Source organism: Octopus sinensis, linkage group LG24, assembly GCF_006345805.1.
Source record: "Octopus sinensis linkage group LG24, ASM634580v1, whole genome shotgun sequence".
In the NCBI taxonomy this organism is placed as follows: Eukaryota; Metazoa; Mollusca; class Cephalopoda; order Octopoda; family Octopodidae; genus Octopus; species Octopus sinensis.
In genome coordinates, this window is record NC_043020.1 from 31,121,922 (window position 1) to 31,141,360 (window position 19,439).

General features: G+C 37.9%; 1 protein-coding gene across 1 annotated transcript in view; it reads right to left on the reverse strand.

Moving 5' to 3' along the window:
• The window catches only part of LOC115223811 (UPF0602 protein C4orf47 homolog), a 55,182-nt gene extending 37,309 nt beyond the window's left edge, over positions 1 to 17,873 (reverse strand). Inside the window, exons 1-3 of the mRNA XM_029794475.2 lie at positions 17,069 to 17,873; positions 5,830 to 6,037; positions 310 to 447 (exon numbers count right to left, since the gene is read on the reverse strand). Coding sequence (XP_029650335.1) covers positions 310 to 447; positions 5,830 to 6,037; positions 17,069 to 17,147 — 425 coding nt within the window. The 5' untranslated portion in view covers positions 17,148 to 17,873. The remainder of the gene's footprint in view (positions 1 to 309; positions 448 to 5,829; positions 6,038 to 17,068) is intronic.
• Between the last annotated feature and the right edge of the window lie 1,566 nt (positions 17,874 to 19,439).

The window sequence follows — 19,439 nt, forward strand, 5'->3', positions numbered from 1 at the left end:
AATTAAATTAATATTTTCATTGTAGTATTTTCTTTTTCTTTTTAGTGCCATTCTTCCTCTAGAACTTTTATTTATCATTTTTGATATTTGAATAAGTTTTACCTTATTGCAAAAATATAATGATAGGGTGTAAAAAGAAAACTATTTTCTGTACAGTATAGTACAAATTATTGATCAAATAAATTCAGAGGAATACTCCCTACTACCAACATACACAATCCCACACCATTAAGAAAAGCAATAACCCTGAAACAAATCTCAGTTGAACAATCAATCATTCATTTAATTTTTAAAATGTTTATAACTCACCCATAACCAGTGCCTTTTTTTGGTGGATTCGTGAAAATATTTCTTAAAGATGGTTTGAAGGGTGGTGCAGGCTTTGGTGTTGGACTCAGAGCAGGAACTGGACCACCAATTGTTCCATAGTAAGAACCAACTCCACAACTGAAGCAAATAATATATGATAATAATAAACATCTGATAAATTACAAAAACTGATCTAAGGGAAATTACTCTAGACAGCCACTATCGATTTCGAAAATTCACGTTTGTAGTAATAGAATTATTTCCCTTGGTTCTGGGTTCAGTACTACGATGTGACACCTTCCGCAAGCGTCTTCTACCATAACCTCGGCCTGACCACAACTTTATGAGAGGATCTGATAAATAGATACTGAAAGAAGCCTGTCACTCACTCACTCACATACATACATACATACATACATACATACATACTACATACATACATACATACATACATACATACATTCATACATACATACATACATACATACATACATACATACATACATACATACAACATACATACATACATACATACATACATACATACATACATACATACATACATACATACATACATACATACATATACATACATACATACATATACATACATACATACATACATACATGTGTGTGTGTGTATAAAGAAGCAGTTGTGATCGATAAGAAAGGTGGTAGTAGTACCAATAATTGTCGGCGCCCTGGGAACAGTGAGTAAAAATCTTGAGATATACATGGAACAAATAGGGGTTGTAATAAGGGTGGAGCACTTGCAGAAAACAGCTCTGCTTGGAACCACTCAAATACTCTGGAAGGTCCTCGAAAAATAAGAGGTGTAGTACATCTCCAGCGTTAGAAGCTGTGCAAAGGCAATGATGATGATGATGATGATGATGATGATGATATCAAAAAAATTCCTCAGGAATAAGAACCCATGATTGGGTTCAAAATTCTGCCAGGATACCTGATGAAGGCTGAAGAGTAAATCAGCTGAAACATTGTGGTAACAACGAAGAAGATGAGGACACATATCCGTCCAATGTAAATAATGTAAATAATGTACAGAATTCCTCATCTCAAAAATAAAAAAACAGTATTCTATAACCGTGTATGGTCAAAGGATGGAAGTTGTAACTAAATTTATTTATTGAAGAAGTACTTTGAGCACTGCTGGTTTTGATGAAATTTTATGTAGTATCAGCAAAGCTAGTAGTGCTTTTGGTAGGCTTGACAAGTGTCTCTGGTCATACCATAGAATATCTTTCCAAAGTTAGGATTTATAGCACATGTGTCCTGCCATCATTGTGTTATCTGGAAGGGAGAAATGGGTTGTTTATCATAGGTATTTAAGGCATTTGGAACAATATTATCAATATTGTCTTAAGAAAATTTTTGGGATTAATTGGAAAATGGCCATCAGTGATGTGGAGGTATTTTAGAGAAGTGGTTGTTGGAGTGTAGAATCAATGATTCTACAAAGTCGTTTGAGGTGGGGTGGACATCTGGTAAGAATGAATGGTGAAAGACTTCCCAGGAACTTTTGTATGGTTAGCTGGAAGATGGTAGAAGACCAGCATGTAAACCCAAAATGAAGTTCAAGGACTGCCTCAGAATTATTCTGACACAGACAGGTGTTTCAGTTGTTGATTGGGAAAGCGAAGGACAAGACTAAAATGGACAGTGGAAAAGAATGCACAATGGTTGTTTGAATATTGAAAGAGGGAGAATGAAGCACAAGAAGATTAAGAGAAGTCTTAGAAAGAATGAACCTGTGGAAAATGAGGGAGTGTTGCTTTTTATGTGTTTAATTTGTGGGAGGAAATGCTTGAGTTGTGCAGACCTGATCAGCCATCAGAGAACTCACAGGAGTCAACCCATTGTAAATTGTGATATGGCTATAGTACACAACAGAGCATGTGCAACCCTGTGGAAAGGTGTGCCTTTCAGATATGTGTGTTTAACTCTGAAAGGCTCTGAAATGATGCATCCTCAAGAAAAACAAATTTGAATTTCAAAATCTGCATCCCAAAGAGAATGTTGTCTGTAAATAATAATATAAAAATATAAATTTCAATGAGAAATAATTTGACTTTTAGATCTGCAAATCTCACACTATCTATCTATCACCATCAATCCATATCTCTTTATATATTCATCACACACTTTGTCACTCTCTCTCTCTCCCCATATATGTGCATTATCCTTCACACATTGCTTTCAATTTGTTTAAAACTTCATCTACTAATGTTTACTTTTATTCTATGACAGCTATCATGTACAAATCCTGTTTTCTGATTGGGTAAAAATGATCAAACGTTAAACCTTTGTAATATTTTTCTAAAATTTTTCTGCAGTAAATAAATCACATACTTGGATTCAGTATGAAAATGTACATCAATATACGAAAATTTGAGAATTTCCAATTAATTTTAAAATTTCTAAATCTGCAGCAGCAACAGAAAAGATCTCTCTCTTTCCATTTTTCCGTCTCTTTCATTTTCTCATGATATATTTTCTCATTCTCTATAACGCATATCATTCATGCTTAGTGCATGTGTTTGTTAGTGTGTGTGTGTGTAAGGAATTTCATTAGAGTGACACTGATTTTAAAAAGGTATGTAAAAGATAATTTATTTTAATAGCATATAGTATATGTTTTTCTTACACACACGCACACACACACACTCACCTGGTGCAGTTTGTGGGGAGGTTTAAAAATTTAATTACAAATTTTGTTTTGTTGTTGATTATATCCCAGTAATGGACCATTGCATCATCATTCCATAAAATGTGTTTATGTGGAGAAAAATATTGAAAAACATCAGCATATGTCAGGGTGACAAAAAAAAAATTAGGAAGATATCAAGTGGTCATGAGATCTGCTAGAAACAGCTACATCTCCCTTAAACCTCTCAACTTTACATCTGAAAATTATTTTGATATTGTATGGTTATCTGGTGGGTGATGTGGAAACTGGGGATTGATGAGTGCTTAACAAGAACTGAACAGGCCTTGTAAAGGGATGTTGTCAGTAAAGTAAGGGCTGGCAATGAGTATAGCGAAGAAATCCGGGTAGATGTAGGGGTTCACCAAGGATCAGCCCCCAGCCCCCTCCTATTCATCATAGTCCTCCAGACAATAACAGAGGAATTCAAGACAGGCTGCTCCTAGGATCTCCTCTCTGCTGATGACCTTGCTCTCATAGCAGAACCACTACCAGAACTAGAGAAGAAATTTCAGGTGTGGAAGTAAGGTTTAGAATTGAAGAGCCTTAGAGTCAATGTTGCAAAAAACAAAGTCCTAGTAAGGCAAACACATCACAAACCCCTTCAGGTAGACAGCCCTGCTCGATCTGTAGAAAAGGTGTAGGTAGAAACTCCTAAGATGTACCCAGTATAAGCTATGGACACATAAGAAGTGCAACAACATCAAAGGAAGGTTAACTGGGAAGATAGCTTTTGTGTGTGGCAGATGCACAGGGGCAATAAACACCACAGATGCTCAGAAAACTGGCTGCATCACATGCCAGTGAGAGAAACTAGTAGTAGTTGATAGCTTCCACTACCTAGGTGACCAAGTCTGTAGTGGGTGGGGGGATGCTCAGAGAGCATTGCCACTAGAATAAGAATAGCCTGGACAAAGTTCAGAGAGCCCTTACCTCTACTGGTGACAAAGGGCCCCTTGCTCAGAGTGAAAGGTAGACTGTACAATGCATGTGTGCAAACTGCCATGCTACATAGCAGTGAAACATGGGCTGTGACTGTTGAAGACATGCATAGTCTCGAAAGAAATGAAGCTAGTATGATCCACTGGATGTGTAATGTCAGTATGCACACATGACAGAGTGTAAGCACCCTGAGAGAAATGTTGGACACAAGAAGCATCAGAAGTGGTGTGCATGAGAGACGTCTGCATTTGTATGGTCATGTGATGCATTGTGATGAAGAGAGGTGTGTGAAGTGTTGATCTCTAACAGTGGAAGGAACCTGTGGAAGAGGGAGACCCAGGAAAATGAAATGGTGAAGCATGACCTTCAAGTGTTGGGCCTCACAGAGGCAATGACAAAAGACTGAGACCTCTGGTGATATGCTGTGATTGAGAAGACCTGGCAAGTAAAGTGACATCACAGCCATAGCCTACACCAGTGTCACATAACCAGCCCATTTAAAAAGTACCTTTGAATCATCAGGCGACATTCCATGCTTGAGGAGACCTATTGAGTCAAGTAAATGCAAATCAAATCAAATCACAATCAAATGGAAATTGTAATTGTGGCCATTATCACTGCTGGTGGCATGCGATAAGAACCATTCATTCATGCGTGGGACACTGCCAGATCTGCCTGACTAGTTCCCTGTGCCAGTGGCACATAAAAAGCACCATCCGTATGTGGTCGATGCCAGCCCCCACCCCATCCCGTCCTGACTTGCTCCTGTGCTGGTGGCACATAAAAAGCACCATCCTAATATGGCTGATGCAAGTGCCACCTGACTGGCTCCCATGCCGGTGGCATGTAAAAAGCACCTGCTACACTCTCAGAGTAGTTGGCATTAGGAAGGGCATCCAGCTGTAGAAACATTGCCAGATCAGACTGGAGCCTGGTGTGGCCTCCTGGCTTGCAAGTTTCCAGTAAAACCGTCCAACTCATGCCAGCATGGAAAACAAACATTAAACGATGATGATGACGATGTTATTTAAATATCCTAGAAACCATGTTAAAGATATAGAATAAGATATTTTTCAAATTATGGAAATGTAGCACTGGTGGTGCATATAGAAGTTGTAAGAAGCTTGTGATGAACCAACTATGCTACATGTTAATGTTAATCACACAGGTTTTTGAAAGAACAGAGTAACAAAAATGCAAATGTCATCAACTCACTGAAGCAGCGGTAAGTATGCGATATCATTCACAGACACAAATATACATTGTCATCATCATCATCATCATTATCATCATCATATGTTTGCTTTCCATGCTGGCATGGCTTGGATGATTCAACAGAATCCTATGCTGGAGGACCATATCTAGTTTGAACATCTCAGTTTTAGCTTGGTTTTTATTGCTGGATGTCCTTCCTAACACTAACCACTTTACAGAATGTATTAGGTATATTTGTGCATGACACCAGCACTAGAGAAGTTGCCTTACTCTTGACAAGACAAAAGAGTCTTCTCAAACCCTGCATTGTCTCTCCTCAATAACCTAGTAACTTTACAGAGTATACAGGGTACCTTTTCATAGCTTTAGTACTATTGAGGTGACCTTATAAACCACAATGCAAAAGAGACTCCACCACTGAAAGAGAGGAGAGACTTTAGATGAGGTGTCGGGAGAAGCTACAGTATGCTGGGTAATACAGATTTATTGCTGTGAAAGGATAGCATTAGAGAAAATAGCAATATGATGAGAGGAGCAAACTTTTTGTTGTGATATGGAGAGATTAACAGAGAATGCAGGCAAGGAGGAGGAAGAAGTAAAGCACATTCTCAAAGTAACACAAATAAAATATTACTCACGATGTTTTAAATCCACTACTTGGAATGAATTCCTTTCCCAGATTTTTCTTAGACTCTTTCTGTCTGTATTGGCGTGCCAACCTTACTGGATCACAATAAGCTTCCCCATCCATGACACGGGAAAATGTTTCCGTGAAATAACCAGCTTGTGTAGCAGATATTTTTTTCTCACCAGGAACATAAAAATTTTTACCTTTTATGCGTGGACCTTTGAAACAGAAGTAGGATAAAGACAATAATAATAATAATAATGATGGTGATTTCAAATTTTGGCACAGGGTTAGCAGTTATGTGGGGAGAAGATTAGTCATTTGCATTGACCCCAGTTCTCAAATGGTACTTATTTTTATCAACACTGAAAGAAGTGACGCAAACTCAGAATGAGAAGAGTTGGAAGAAATATTGCTAAGCATTTTGTCTGACACACTTACAATTCTGCCAGCTCTCCACCTAAATAATGATAATAATAATAATCCTTTCTTCTGTAGGAAAAAGGCCTGAAAATTTTATGGGAGGGGGGGCTAGTTGGTTTCATTGACCCCAGTGCTTAACTAGTACTTCCTTTAGCAACTCCAAAGAAGAAATACCATTAAACATTTTGTGTGGCATGCTAACAATTCTACCAGTTCACCACTAATTAATATTAATATAACAACAACAACAATAATAATAATGTTACTGTTGTGTTGAAGAAGAAACATGCTTAGGTACAAGGTAGGAAGAGGCTTCATAAGATGAAAGATCTTTGTTGTGAATGAGAAAAACAGTTTGGGATGGTACATCAAACAGCAGATTGAACCCTTGCTTGTTGCATGTTTGAAATAGCAACATGATACCCACCAAAAAATGTGACACATTCAAAGACATTTAAGAAACAAGATGAAGAACAAAAATTAAATAATTGGAAAATGAAAACAATGCATGGGTAATACTTCAGATAAATTTAAGGTCATTGGCAAGACCAACACTTGGAGGTGGCTAAGGAAAAGTGATCTGAAAGGATGCACTGAGGCATTGATATGCAACATTCAGGAAGAAGCTCTGAGAACTAATTATACCAAGCTCGAAATAGATAAGAGCAGTGAATTTCCCCTTTGTAGGATGTTTGACAACAAAAACGAAACAATACCACATGTTGTGAGTAGGTGTAGCAAATTGGCCCCAAAAGAATACAAAACGTGGCATAATAACATGGCTAAGTTTGTTCACTGGAGATTGTGTGTAAAATATAGTCTTGGAAAAACATGGAAATGGTGTAAACATGAGCCAAAAGACATCTCTAAGAATACTGAATATAATATCTTGTGTGATTTTACAATCCACTGTAACTCTCTAATAGATGCTCAAAGATCAGACATTGCTGTAGTGAATAAAAGGGAAAAGAAAACTAAGATTATAGATATTGTCATACCAAGGGATGCACACGAGCTAGAAAAGGGTGAAAAAATGCAAGTTACTAAAAGATAAAATTACAAGACAATGGGCAATGAAGAGAATAACTATCATGATGTAGTCACAGGGGTACTAAGAGCACTAACAATGAAGTCTGAGAAATATGTCAGAGAAATTGGAATTGACATGAAGGTAGAGCATGCTCAAAAACTGCTCTACTCGGGACAGTGAAGATTTTGAGATTGCTATTTGGGAGTTCTATAAAAAATACCTTCCTTCAGATGTGCCACCACAGCAACAAGTGCCTGAAAATGTAAACATATGGACTGCAATGCCTCTATACAAAAACTGCAAACCTGTGAATGAAATTTTGATAACATTAATCACATATGCATTCATTCATATCTATACAAATACTTTATATATATGCACATTACTGTTTGTTCTTGGTCTCTCACTTATCCATCAATAATAATTATAAATACGTAAGAAACTTCAGCACATATCCATGGGCAGTATTCAGTCAAAAAGTAAATGCTGTGAAGCAGATCTGTCTCTCCATGTCACTGCCCAAACGAATAACAAAATAAAAAAAAAGTAGAACGATGGGCAGATACTGTGAAATGGTCTATTATTTACACACACTGCTATGCAACACTTCTCCAAAAACATACAGGCATAAACTCATACTGTAAATACCCAATAAATTAAACAAAGCCCACAACGTGTACCATAGAAGTCTGATAACCAACAGAAGAACAGAACCTGCACTGCACAAACAACACACAATACAAAAACTAATACAACAAAAGACTAAAACCAAACCCCATAACAAAACATTCTGATGCAATATTTTTCAAAAGGATAAAATAAAATTCAGCACACACCTCACCAGCACAAAAGGGCAGCAAATGATGCAATAGAACGTTATTTGAAACTCAAATGTCAAAAAATAATAGTGGTAATGATGATGGTGACAAATGTTACCTTACCTCAGTTTATGAGAGATGAGTGTTTGTCAAGAAACTCTGGTTGTAACAGCGAAAATGAAGTTGGACCTTTAAGGAAAGGCCTCTCCCTTTGCAGTGGTTCAATAAAGATGCAGACTGACTACAGCTGATATCCTAATACAATATTAGCAGATAATAAAGCAAGGAGGACAAAGTAGACTAGTGAAGAAAACAGGATAGTGATGCAATACTACATAGAAAGTGAATTAGAATGAAAGGGATATAGAAAATGGATGTAAACACTTTGAGTAGAGAAGGCTATGTTTAAAGTGATTGAGCAGAGACTAGTAGATCAAGATAAGGCTATTAATAGAAGCGAGTGGATGTCAGAATTGGAGGTGGAGGATATCACAAGAGAACTGGGAAAGAAAGACCAGGCAGTAGGAAAGACAAACAACATAAGAGGTACAATTCAAACCAAAGAAGAACCAAAAGAAAAAAAATAATAATAGCACTACCAACAAGGAAGAGACAACTGGCACTAGAGATTTAAGTGATTTAAGTGAGAAAGACCAGAAGATTTTAGAAGAATTGCAAGAAGCAATGAGTAAGAAAATGATTACTAGTATTAAAAGGCACCAACAGAAGGAAGCTGTAAGAAATGACCAGAAAAATAGATTCTGTTATCAGTAAGATAGATACTAAAAATATAGGAGAGACTAACTTACTGATCTATGTAAGAGGGCTAATAGTTACTAGTAGATTAGACATTCCACAAGGAAAGATTAGAAAAGAGCAAATGTGGAAAAGGAGATTACAAAAAGTGAAGACTTAAAGACAAGATCTGGGTTAAATAAAAGCCTCGAAACTGAACAAGTTAGGAAACACGAGATTTAAATCTTCTCTTGAGAAAAAATACTTAGTCAAAGAGAAAGGATTTGGGACAGTCATAGAAGAGTTGAAGCAGCATATCATAGCAATTGTAGGTAAGCTTTCCTGATATCGGAAAAGAATAGATCAGTATCAACAGAACAGATTATTTGAGACAGAACAAAGGAGATTTTATAACCAAATAAATAGTGAAAAAGAAAGTACTGAAGATGAGAAATCTAATGCAGAAGAAGCTAGAAAGTTCTGGAGTTATATTTGGGACAAGCCAGTCAATCATAATGGAGATGCAGTACAGTTAAAGAAAGCGAGGGAAGAACTAGTGAGTGAGAAGTAACCAGATCTAAAACTAACTAGTGTATTAATGTGTAAAGTGTTAGAAAAAATGCCGAATTGGAAGGTCCAGGACTAGATTTAGTTCAAGGGGACTGGCTAAAGAAATTTAGTAGCTTACAAGGGAAACTGAGGGAACAGATTCAGGATTACTTTAATGGAAGAATAATACCAGATTGGATGATTAGAGGGAGAACAGTACTTCTTATGACAGACAAAATCAAGGGTAATACAGCTAACAATTATAGACCAATCACTTGCTTGCCAGAAATACTTTCAGAAAGCATTTACAAGCACCTTGATAGCCAGAATTTACTGCCAGAAGAACAAAAAGATTGCAGGAAGAAGGCTAGAGATATCCACCCACTTGTTTTTCATCTGTGAATTTTTTTATTATTTTATCTAAAATAGTTATTTGTAAGTCTGTCATTGAGGTAAGTGTTGATATTGTGGATGATGTCTCCTTTAGAATTCTTTCTGATTCCATTGATTCTGTTTGTTGTTTTCTGGACATGTTGGTGTATACATATGAAGCAGGGCCGTCTCCTAGAAAGGACTTATAATTTGTCTATTTTCCAACTTACTAGGAATTTGGTTTTTACTAAATTATCTCTAAGACCCTTAGATTCTAGGCCTTGCTTCCACACTTGAAATTTCTTCCCTGGGTTAGGTAATGATTCAGTTATAAGAACAATGTCATCAGCATAGAGGAGCTCCCAGAGGTAGCTAGTCTTGAGTTCCTCTGTAATGGCCAGGAGGATTATGAAAAACAGGAGAAGGCTAAGCACCGATCCTTGATAAACTCCTACCTGTACACTGAACTCGTTAGTATATTCTTTGCCAACATTCACCTTACTGGCAGCATCCTTGTACATTGCTTGTATAGCTCTCACTAACCACCCATCTATCCCTAGCTTCCACATTGATTACTAGATAAAGGAGTAACAGAGCCTGTCAACAAAAGTCAAGTACAGTAGTTTATTTTTGGCTAAATACTTCCCCTGAAGTTGCCTTACCAGGAATATAGCATCAGTTGTATTTCTCTCAGGCACAAAACCAAACTGCAACTCACTTTACAATTGATAACTGTAACTGTACTGAAATGACTGAATATGACCTTTAAATACCTTCTGATATATATATATGCATATTATTTTTATCTTTTACTTATTTCAGTCATTGAACTGCAGCCATGGTGGGTTACTGTTGCAGAATATGTAGTGAGTGGACACAGAAGTTGGGTGTTAGGAGGACATGTTGTGGATCAGGAATTCAACAGGGACAGATAGGTGCTTCAGGGTGATGAGGGAGAGCAGGAGATTGAGGAAAAAGGAAAACAGTGAGTGGTGGGGGAATGGAGAGGGAGTTAGGAAGATGGGTTATGAGAAAGAGGTGTCCGTGACAGATTGTGTATAGTGGCATGGATATAAAACAACATGTCATTATGACCTTGATTTAACTTAGCTGGGCAGGTCTTCTCAAGTATAGTAAATCATCAATCATATTTGTCTTTTGTCATCTCCTATGTAAGGTACAACATCTGAAGATCCTTTTTCACCACTTTGTCCCACATCTTCCTCTTCCACAGGTTACCTTCACATTTAGAAGTTGGCACTTCTTTATGCAGTTGTCTTTATCCATATGAATTGCATAACCACACCAACACAGTCTTCTCTCTTGTACACTGACATTGTATGTCTAGTGAAGTAGGATGGCTTCACAAAGTAAGCACATGTTTATAAATATAAAATAATGCATTCTGCACTTTCCTCATCATCCAATAATTCTCTATTTTTAAACATCTTCCAAGAAATGTTGCCATCTCTGTCTTACATACTGTTTAGCTAAATTAACAGGACAAGAAATATTGATATGAAATAACCCCCAAAATGTAACATAATCTAATTAGAAGGAGAAATATATTGTTTGTTGTCAAACTACAGCATCAGCAGCAACAACAACAACTATAACAAGACTGCTGCTGTAATTGTTACTGTTGTTAAATAGTTATAATTTGTTCTGCTCCAGCAGGTTTGCTGGCGCCATATGCAACTAATAGACCAAATTCATGACAGTATTTCCATCAATTTCACATATCACAAGTAATCAGTTGAGTATTTTGACCACCTGCACTGCCAATACTTTACAATATTTATCATCATCATTATCATCATTTAACGTCTGCCTTCCATGCTGGAATGGGTTGGACAGTTTGACAGGAGCCAGCCAGGCAGAAGACTGCATAGTTTTTATGGCATAGTTTTTATGGCTGGATGCCCTTCCTAACACCAATCACTCTGCAGAGTGGACTGAGTGCTTTTTATGTGGGACCAGCACAGACGAGGTCAGTCGTGGCATGGTTTTTACCACTGGATGCCCTTCCAAATGCCAACCACTTCACATTGTATTCTGAATGGTTTTTATGTGGCACCAGCACTGGCAAGACAAGGAACCTTGGAGGAAATGATCTTGTGTCAGATGATGAAAGGTTAGAGTGGAACAGAGAGATAAAAACAGATGTCTTGCTGTAGAGCTCTCTCTCTCTTTGTATATATATATATATTAGAAGGTTTAGAGATGATGTTCAGGTATTATATATTAGAAGAATAAGGTACTCAGAAATCTAGATGGTATTATATTTACAGATATTTATTAATATGTCACATGTTTTTATAAATCATATATTAGCGCTTGCATCCACTCTAGTAGAGTCTTCAGATTGAACTTTTTCAGAAAATTTGTCTCTTTTTATAGAATTATTGAGTGTGTAGGGGTGGAGAGAGATATAAGATAGTACAAGAGGGTGAAGAATGGAGAGAAAGTGAGAGAGTACATGTGTGCGTGTGCGCGTGTGCTTTTGTATCTGAAGGAAGTGTCAATGGAAAAGAGAAGGAAAGGAAGAAGGAAGAGAGAAAGAAGAAAACTATGTACTTGTGAGCGCGCGCATGTAAGCTAATTAAGTGGAAGGTTGTTATAGAGACCCCTAATTCAATTCTTGCTATTATGAATCGGAAGTCCCTTGATGCAAAAGCATTTCCAAAGGACTGGATTTTACTACGTTCATTGGAGAAGACGATTACCGTTTCCATTCCTCTAATTAGCACACATACGCACGTACATACACATCTAGCAACAGACTCTCGGACATGGATTTCTGACGATTGCCATCTAAGTTATAGGATCCGCTCTTGACCACCCCCCATCAAATCCTGCCATTAGATCCCAGGATGACTGGACGATATAGGATAGTTGAATGTCATTTCTGTTAATGACCTGACTCAAAGCAATTACATTCTAAGAGACATTTATGTCATATCGAATGACACGAATTCAACGATCCAATTCCTGACGTCTGTAAGACTGATTCACAATTCTTCCGAGTGTTGTAATCAGCCTATGTTCCTTTCGACGTGGCATCGAGTACCCGAAGGAAGAATGTGGAGGTGTTCTATTTTTCATCGATATCGGAGCATTAGACAGGATTCGTTTTTCTGGGTGCTCGTCTACTGTTGACTCTCCTGTTAGAGTTGATGTATTACTGAGCCGAGATAGATTGCAAACAGTGTGTTGGAATAAGGCAAGTTGGAATTGCATCGGAAGCAATTGTTAACTGGTACAATTACTTTCACGATGTTTGTGCTATATGGAGGATTGACAATTCTGTGCAACCTGGAGGGTACGATGCTGTTGTGGAAATTGATGAATCCAAGTTCATGCACAAGAAGTATTATCGTGATCATTATCGGCAAGGCCGCTCGGTTCTTGGAATGATCGAACGCAGTAGTCTGAAATGTGTTTTAGTTCCTTCCAAGACATGCGCAAGCATATACAGACACACAGACACAGACACAGACACACACACACACACCACACACACATACACACTAATACACACATGTACACCCACTATCTTTCATATACACGTACATTTCATATACATATACATACATCATTCACTTTCTCCTCTGACTTCAAAGTGAATGTCGCCTTCCACACTTCATGAAAACAAAAGTAAAAAATAAAAGATTTTTATGGAAATTAACGAACAGTCTAACTGTTCTATAACAGTCATGCTGCTATAGGTAGAAGAAAAATCAAAAACATTCTACAAAAATTGGATTCTACCATTACAATATTGCGTACATCAGATTTGTATCACTTTTATTTTATTTCAAAGGAAACAATTCTTTCACTTCTCCGGTCGAGTTTCCGACAAAAGCCAATCTTCGCAGATTTCAGTAGTTTCACTTTCTGACGTATAAAACGAAACATTGCTCAAGATTGTATAAGTAATTATTCTCCCTCTGTCTCCCACTTGGTAAATTCTGCTGATTAAAATCACACACACACACACACACACACACACACACACACACACACACACACATACATACATACATACATATATATATATATATATATATATATATATATATATACATCATGGGTCAGGCTACATCGGACATCCCAAACATACATATTGGAGACCAGACACTACATGAGGTGGAGAAGTTTACCTATCTTGGCTCCACCATCACCTACAACCTATCCCTTGATGCCGAGCTGAATATACGCATTGGCAAGGCAGCTGCTGTGATGGCCCAACTCTCCAAACGGGCATGGGACAATAATAGGCTGACCAAGACCACAGAAATGAAGATTTACCAGGCATGTGTACTTAGCACTCTACTGTATGGAAGTGAGACTTGGACACCATACACACGCCAAAAGCGTCGCCTAAATATCTTTCACCTGCGCTGCCTCCGGAAAATCCTTCGCATCAAATGGCAGAATCATGTCCCCAACAAAGATGTCCTCAAGCAAGCCGGAATACCAAGCATGTTTGCACTCCTCACACAAAGACATATGAGATGGCTTGGACATGTTAGCTGTATGAAAGATGGCAGAATCCCCAAGGACATACTCTACGGAGAGCTTGCTACGGGCATTACGTCTGTGGGAAGACCGTACTTACGATACAAGGATGTTTGCAAAAGGGACATGAAGCCCTGCAACTGGGAAACAATTGCCAGCAACCGTGGAGATTGGCGACGTACCGTAAAAGAGGGAACACAAAGGAGTGACAGAGGGAGAGAGGAGAAATGGAAAGACAAGAAAAGATGTCAACAAGAAACTATGACATTACAACCAGCTAGGCAAAGTCTTCGCTACATTTGCGGCACCTGCCAGAGGGAGTGTTTGTCCAGGATAGGACTACACAGCCACAGCAGGAGATTATTAGGACATGAAATGTAAAAGCCGGACTAGATTATTTTATGCGCAACTCCATTATCTCCCGAGACAAAAAGGATGCCAACATATATATATATATATATATATTAAAATATAATGTTTGCTAGATAGACCACGTGGGTGGAAGGGGAGTGCAGAGATTTACGCCTGCGCATTTTGAATTTGTTGATACTGTTAGTTGGAGTGGTTCATCTGAAGCGACAAGTTCGTTGATAGGTAAAGTTCCTTCTTTTTAGTGTTTCCAAATCCAAATTAAGAAATTTTGAGCTGACGAAAGAAATGCTGATTTTATTTGGCTAATCTTGAAACGTTGACGTACTCAAACGATCTATGTACTTGTGATATTTTTCTGTATTTACCTCCAAACCTTCGTGAGCTGTCTGGAGTAAGCATTATCTGAGAGAAATTTTCTTTAAGTAGTAGAAATGGCTAAAAAATTTTTTTTGGCTGCTATTTCTACTAAGTTCAGTATGTGGCAAAGTAATTTATTTTACTAAGCCCTAATTATATAATATATATATATATATATATATATATATATATATATATATCTCACGTGATCACGTGACCGACCAGACCATCAGATGTTGCTACACATCGCTGGTCACAACGCGTTCGCATTGTTTTAGCCTTCGAATGACGCCACCCCGCTGTCTAAGCGAGCAGGCCAACAGAAGAAAGAGTACAGCAGGGATCACCACCCCCTGCCGGAGCCTCGTGGAGCTTTTATGTGTTTTTGCTCAATAAACACTCACAACACCCGGTCTGGGAATCGAAACCGCGATCCTACGACCACGAATCCGCTGCCCTAACCACTGGGCCATTGCGCCTCTACACACACACACACACACATACACACACAAACTTTTTCAGCTATCATGTTCTCACAGCATGAAACTAATCGCTCGAATTCAAATCCTGTGTATATGTATATACTTATTTGTCACTGAAATGAGTACTTCTTCTTGTTGATCCCACAAATAATGGAAAGATAATTTACACACACACAAACAAGTGAACGAAAACAGCCGAAATATTTGGGTGTATCAAGAAGTACTATCTCGAAAGTAATTACAGCATTTGAGAAAGAGGGGAAAACCTCCTCATCGAAACAAAACTCCGGAAGAAGACCAAATCTTTCAGATAGGGACAGTCAGACTCTTATGCGAATTGTTAGAAAGGATCACAATAATGACCACCTCCAGAACCCAGTTTACACAAAAACTGCTCGCCGGGAGTTGCACAAAGGCGGATTTCACGGGAGGACTGCAATCAGAAAACCACTACTTTCAAAAACAAAAGTTGCAAAGTATTTAGAGTGGAGTAAAAACCTACAGAGTTGGTCCCTAGAGCAGTGGAAGAATGTTCTTTTCTCAGACGAGTCATCCTTTACCTGAATTTCCGACCACCAGCCGAGTATACGTGTGGAGACAGCCAAAAGAAGCATTTAACTCAGACTGCCTTCTTCCAACTGTTAAACACAGAGGAGGCTACAGTTCTATATTCAAGAGATGATGAATTATTTACATTCGACGGATATTTGTCGTCATCTTGTTTGTTGTTAGCACGTTTCCGCTGATATACCCTCCAGCTTTCTTCAGGTGTCTTGGGGAAATTTCGAACCTGCCTGGGTTATCATTCACAAGGTATTTTTCAATGTTATTATTATTATTATTATTATTAGTATTATCATCATTATTATTATTATTATTATTATTATTGTTCAGGTCACTGCTCAGAATCGAACTCGGAATCTTGGGGTTAGTAGCCTGCGTTCTTAACCACTACGCCACGGGCATATGGCAGCACCCTCAGCCTAACCCACACCCCACTCTCGCATCTCCCACACACCATTCTCACCTCTCCCACACACCACTACACCCTACACCACCATACCACATCACATCACATCACACCACCACGCACACACTAGCACTGACCACATCCCCGCCCCACATTCAAGGTCACTAGCCCTCTTCCACACGCACATATATACTCTATTATACACACGCACGTGCACCGTCGTTTTGGGATCACCACTACTTTATTATCTCCCCTTCTTCATAGCTCTCCTGCGCGACCCCTCTGTCCGGCATTCGCCATGATAGATCGCTAGCCACTACACATTCTTTATTTTCTCTCCTTGTTTTTTTGTGTGGAAGAGCGTAGGCTCGAAACGTTAAAGACTTTTTCACTTCCCGAGCGTTAAACCTGTCTTCGTCTTTCGTTTTTTTTTGTGAATTCTCCATATATATATATATATGTGTGTGTGTGTGGTGTGTGTGTGTGTTGTGTGTGTGTGCGTGTGTGTGTGTGCATGTACTTCTAAATATTTATGTGTGCATAAACACACATTTGACAAAAAGAGAGATGGGGAAGGAGAGAGAGAGAGAGAGAGATGCAGAAAATTTTGTAACACTCACCAGGTCTATGTTCTTTATAAGTATCACCAATAGTGATGTAACTCATTTCAGAGAACAAACCAATTCTGTCCATATCCATGACTAAAAGAATTTTAGCGGAAACGGTCTTCTACAAGCAGGTTTTTTTCTTTTTCCTAGTAATGCTAACTTCAAAAATTGGGACAGGAGCAATCGATGACATAAAAGCAAAAAACATATGTTACAAAACTTTTTCCTTTTTATTTTTTTCTTGTTTAGTCTTGTTCAGTTTTCTGTGATTTCTTTTATAAACTCTCCTTGTGGTTTGAAATCGAAATGTCCTGTCCGGTCTTCGTCACATGTGTTATTGTTTTGGCAGTTACCAAGGAGTAGAATGGCAATCTAGAAAGTTGGTGTGACGCTTATATACGTGTACAAACAAATCTGTGTGAGTGTATATAACATACATATGTATATATGTATGTGTGCGTGTGTGTGTGTGTGAGAGAGAGGAACAAGAGAGAAGCAACGAGGAAAATAATGATAGCTGCGATTCAAAAGGTGTAAAAGTTATGATAGCTCTTACAACAAAATATTACAAAATTTTATGTTACTGTATTACTGAATTTCACTTGACAGCAACTATATTTCTATCCCTTCCTCACTTTATTCCTCTCCCTATGGCAATCTAATTTTATTATGCTTCCTCTTTCTTTCAATCTATTTTCGCGTCTCCTCTCTATTTTGTTTATACACTTCCTATCTGTACGGTTGCCTTTCGTCTATAAGTTTCTTTTGCTTCTTTTCTATCTCATTTTCATTCTCTCTTTCTTTCTCTTTTCCTATGTCCTCCTCTATCTCTCTCATTCTTACTCTCTTTCTATGTCTCTTAATCTCCCCTTCCACTGTCTTTCTGATCTGTTTCTTTTTACTAGTCTCTATTTCTTTTAACATACTCTTCACTTTATCTAGTTGTTTATCTTATTTATTCACAATACTTTTCTCTCTTTCTTCACTTTATGCTCCCCCCACCTCCACTTCATCTTCCCTTCTTCGTCTTATTGGCGCGAAACTGTGTTTTATGTCGTCAGAGCTTAAAGTATTTTCCTCGGGGATTTCTTCTGAATGTAATTCCTTGTTTTCAATGCTTCTTCCATTTGTTTTGCAAAGAAATTTATTTCTAGCGTGCTTCTGTTGTCTTGGTAACATAGCAAACCCACAAAACCTCTCGCTGAAGAATAATACAGATTTAGAATAACACAAACACACACATACACGCTCTCTCTCTCTCTCTCTCTCTCTCTCTCTCTCTCTCTCTCTCTCCCTCTCTCTCTTTCTCTCTCTCACACACACACACAAAAGAGGAAGACAAGTACACAGATGTGAGAGAAAACAAATTGAGGAAAGGAAACGGAAATGTAGAATGTAAGAGGGTAAAAGGGAAACAGATAAAGGTCGTAGGAAGAAATTGTGGTTAGATTTAGGACGAAAAATATGCATAGATACATAAATACATATGTTTTTATGTGTGTATGTGTGTGTGTGTGTGTATATATATATATATATATACACACACACATATATATATATACGCTTAAATATTTGTTGTGCAAGAATTTTTATGTGAAGTCGTGTGTTGAAACAGATATTGTTATATTTCGGAATGGTCATATTGCCAGTTTAGCCAATAAAAACACACGCACTATATATTTATATATATACATATATATATACATACACACACACACACACATATATATATATACAAATACACACACACACACACACATATATATATCTCTTCTATAAAATCCGTTATATCTGTCTGTGTGTGTGTGTCTTCTCGGATCTCTGGCATCCTCCATCCATTGCGCTCAAATTTGATATGTAGATACCGACGGTATCAGGGCGTGTATAAGTCTTGAAAAAAAAAAACGATTCCAGGTGAGAATGCGATCGATAAAGCCGTTTTGCCCTGCTTTTCTTCCGTCAACCTGTATATAACTGCACCTTCCATTTTTGTACTGCTTAAAGGCACGTTTCTTTCTTGCCAAGCTGACTGTTTAAACCATGTTTTTGTTCTCCCAGTCAACAGCCTTATCATTACTGGTACTTTAAACTCTTCGGTTGCACATTTGTGTGAATAAAATCGTTTTTCTTTGGAATAGAAAAAAGTCTATCCTTAATTCTTCTTTTACTGGTGTCTCAAGTTTAGGTTAAATCAGTGTTTCTCAAAGGGGTGGCCTATGGGACAGTCGAACAAGTTGTTTTGAGAAAATTTGGTTTAAATGTTTAACTCAGTACCGTCGATTGGACGAAGGGCGTTTTGCTCGTGTATATATATGTATATATATTTCTTAGTGTATCATATCTCGCTATCTAAAAGTCATCTCCTCCCCCTCTCCATTTCTTT